The sequence below is a fragment of the Momordica charantia genome, assembly GCF_013281855.1.
Source record: "Momordica charantia cultivar OHB3-1 chromosome 8 unlocalized genomic scaffold, Mcharantia_2.0 BLBB01000008.1, whole genome shotgun sequence".
Lineage (NCBI taxonomy): Eukaryota > Viridiplantae > Streptophyta > Magnoliopsida > Cucurbitales > Cucurbitaceae > Momordica > Momordica charantia.
The window spans coordinates 30,374,298-30,376,940 of NW_028275166.1; the positions used below are offsets into that span (position 1 = coordinate 30,374,298).

At 33.6% G+C, this 2,643-nt stretch overlaps 1 protein-coding gene across 1 annotated transcript; it reads left to right on the plus strand.

Moving 5' to 3' along the window:
- Positions 1-1,436: 1,436 nt before the first annotated feature.
- On the plus strand, positions 1,437-2,257 carry LOC111020869 (transcription factor/transcription regulator). Its single transcript, XM_022297662.2, has one exon. The coding sequence runs from the start codon at positions 1,624-1,626 to the stop codon at positions 2,140-2,142; it is 519 nt and encodes a 172-aa protein (XP_022153354.1). The 5' UTR covers positions 1,437-1,623; the 3' UTR covers positions 2,143-2,257.
- The last annotated feature ends 386 nt before the right edge of the window (positions 2,258-2,643 follow it).

Genomic DNA, 2,643 nt, shown 5'->3' on the forward strand with positions numbered 1-2,643 from the left:
TCTCAAAAGATTGAAAGCATGAAAACAAAAACCGTAATCAAACAAACCCGAAAATGGGACCAAACCCTTTTGCAGAAAGGTGATTGAGGACAAACAAATAAGTCCACGAAATGGAGAAGAACCCAAAACCCAAGTTTTTATTGAAAATCAATACTTGGGATTGGAAGAGATTTATACACATATGTATATATTGTATTTGTGGTCAAAAAAGGAGCTGGGAAATAGCAGAAATGAGCTGTTTTGATTTGAAATGAGAGATGAGAGAGAGTTTTTGAGAGAGGCATTGTGTGGAAGAGTAAATGAAAAGATATAGAGAGAGAGGTTTTTAGAATTGATGATATATAGAGAGAGTCATGTGAAGGCATTAAAAGTGGGGTTTTGGTGTTTTTGTTTGCTTTGGCACATGGCCAAAGGGTCCCTCTTCAGGTAGGTTTAAAAACCCTAAGGAAAGCCATGCATGTGACACCATGTGAGACCTCTTTCAAACAAAAATGTAACTCATAAAACTCTCTCTCTCCTCGTCAAAAAATATATCATGTGTCTGTCTGGACGATCTCGACCACACCGTCTGTTTTGACGACATTTGACTCATATGTTAAGAAGTCGTTGAATTATAAGTTTGGTCACTGAACTTTTAAGATTTTGTTTATTTGAGATCTTTATAGTCATCTTGTTATTGAGGTGAGCTTAGAGTATGCTTTGGTGGGTAGTATTAATATTCATGTAGTTCCATCTCAAAACCAATTGGTATTGAGAGGAGTGGCTCATGTGTATTATAGACTCGAATCCTTAACATGTGCCCCCTCAAGAGATGTTGCCTCTTTTGGGTTTTATCAGACTTGGCTGGATCCCATTTTTCTTGTTTAAGCTTTTAGGCTCTGATACCATATTAATATTCATGGATTCCATCTTAAAACCAATTGGTATTGAAAGAGATAACACATGTCTATTATAAACTCTGATTCTTAACAGGTAGACAGGTAATCAAGACATGAGTTTTGGGGGAATAATATAGTTAGCATGTGATGTAAACATAACAGTGATGGATAAAGACCTATTAGACAAAAAAAAAATGAAAATTTAAGGATCGTCTATTGGAAACATATTAAAAGTATAGAGATGGAATAAACATAGTTTCAAAATTTCAGAATCTACTAAAAAGATTTCAAATTTCAAAGTTAAAGGACTAAATAAATAGACACATCCGAGGATGGCGCAGTGTCAAGCGCTTGGGACAATGTTGCTCAACTCAAACAACGAACTTCGGTTATAGGAATCTACTAGTGTACGCTCCAGGGACCAAATGTGCAATTTAGCTCAAAGAATTTTAATGGGTGTTGTTGTAATAATAATGTCCAAAACTCTCACTACTGTTCAAAATATAAACCCTTTTGTTTTGGGGATAAGATTTTTCACTTTTCCAACTATATCAACCACCACTCTTTCCTTTGTTTCAAAAAATTCTCAAGTCCCATGCTCCATTTCTTTTCCTACTTAAAAACTCTCCCCTCTCCCCTCTCTCTTCCCCAAACCCACCATTTTTCTTTCCCCAACTTCTTCATTTCTAGGTCAAATTCTCAAGCTTTTTCCACTCTCTCTCTCTCTCATCCCTTTTTATTTTGAATGGGAAGGCAAATTGTGAGAAAAAGAAGAAGGGTATTTTCCCTAGAACCAAACAAGCTGGTGTACATCATGTTTGCAAGAAACTATGCCAAAAATTTGATGGCTTCTTTGTCAAAAATCTCTCCAAATCATCAAAATTTGCAGAAAGTTGTGAAGTTTGAAGTGGACATGGCAATGGCTTTATCTGCTTCAGAATTTGCATGGGGCCATGCTCTCAAACAAAAGCTTCTTCAGAAACAAGAAAATGGCAATGGCAATGGGCGCAATAGCTTTGATTTCTCCCTCCAAACACTGAAATTTTCTCGAGAAAAAGAAGAAGAAGAAGAAGAAGATAAGAAGAAGATGGAAAATGGATTGGTGAAGCTAAGGAAGATCTTACCAGGTGGTGAAAATAATAATGATAGTAATGGAGATTTGTTGGAAGAAGATGATTTGTTGAAACAAACTGAGAGTTATATTAAATGTCTTGAGTTGCAGGTGAATGTTCTTAGATGTTTGGTTGATACAAACACAGATTGATTTTTTTTTTTTTTCTTTTTCATTTCTTATGTGGAAAGAAAAAGAAGCAACATATATGGATTTGCAGGGGTATCAATTTAATATGTTATATATTTAATTTCTCTCTTTTGGTGTATTTTTGGTATTGTGTAATTTTTTTACCTAACTTCAATTTTTTTTTTTTGAATGATGTGAGAGACTGATTTATACTTTAATTTAATTTACGTATTGATATATTGGTAGTGAATTTCACAATAAAAATAATTCTAGGTACTTTTTTTATTATTATTATTAATATTTGGCTACATTATGAAGTCTCAAGAGTTGGAAATATTATTTTATTATGTGGGGCCCACATTTATTTTGAATTACTTGAAATTTACTCGATATTTAAACTCGTAGGTTTTCTTTTTCTAAAAGAAAAAACAATCCTTATTACTTCTAAATCATCAATGAACCATCGAGTAGAGTGTGTTTGAGTATGATAGTAGGATGAGTGATTTAATTTTGAAATAAAAATTT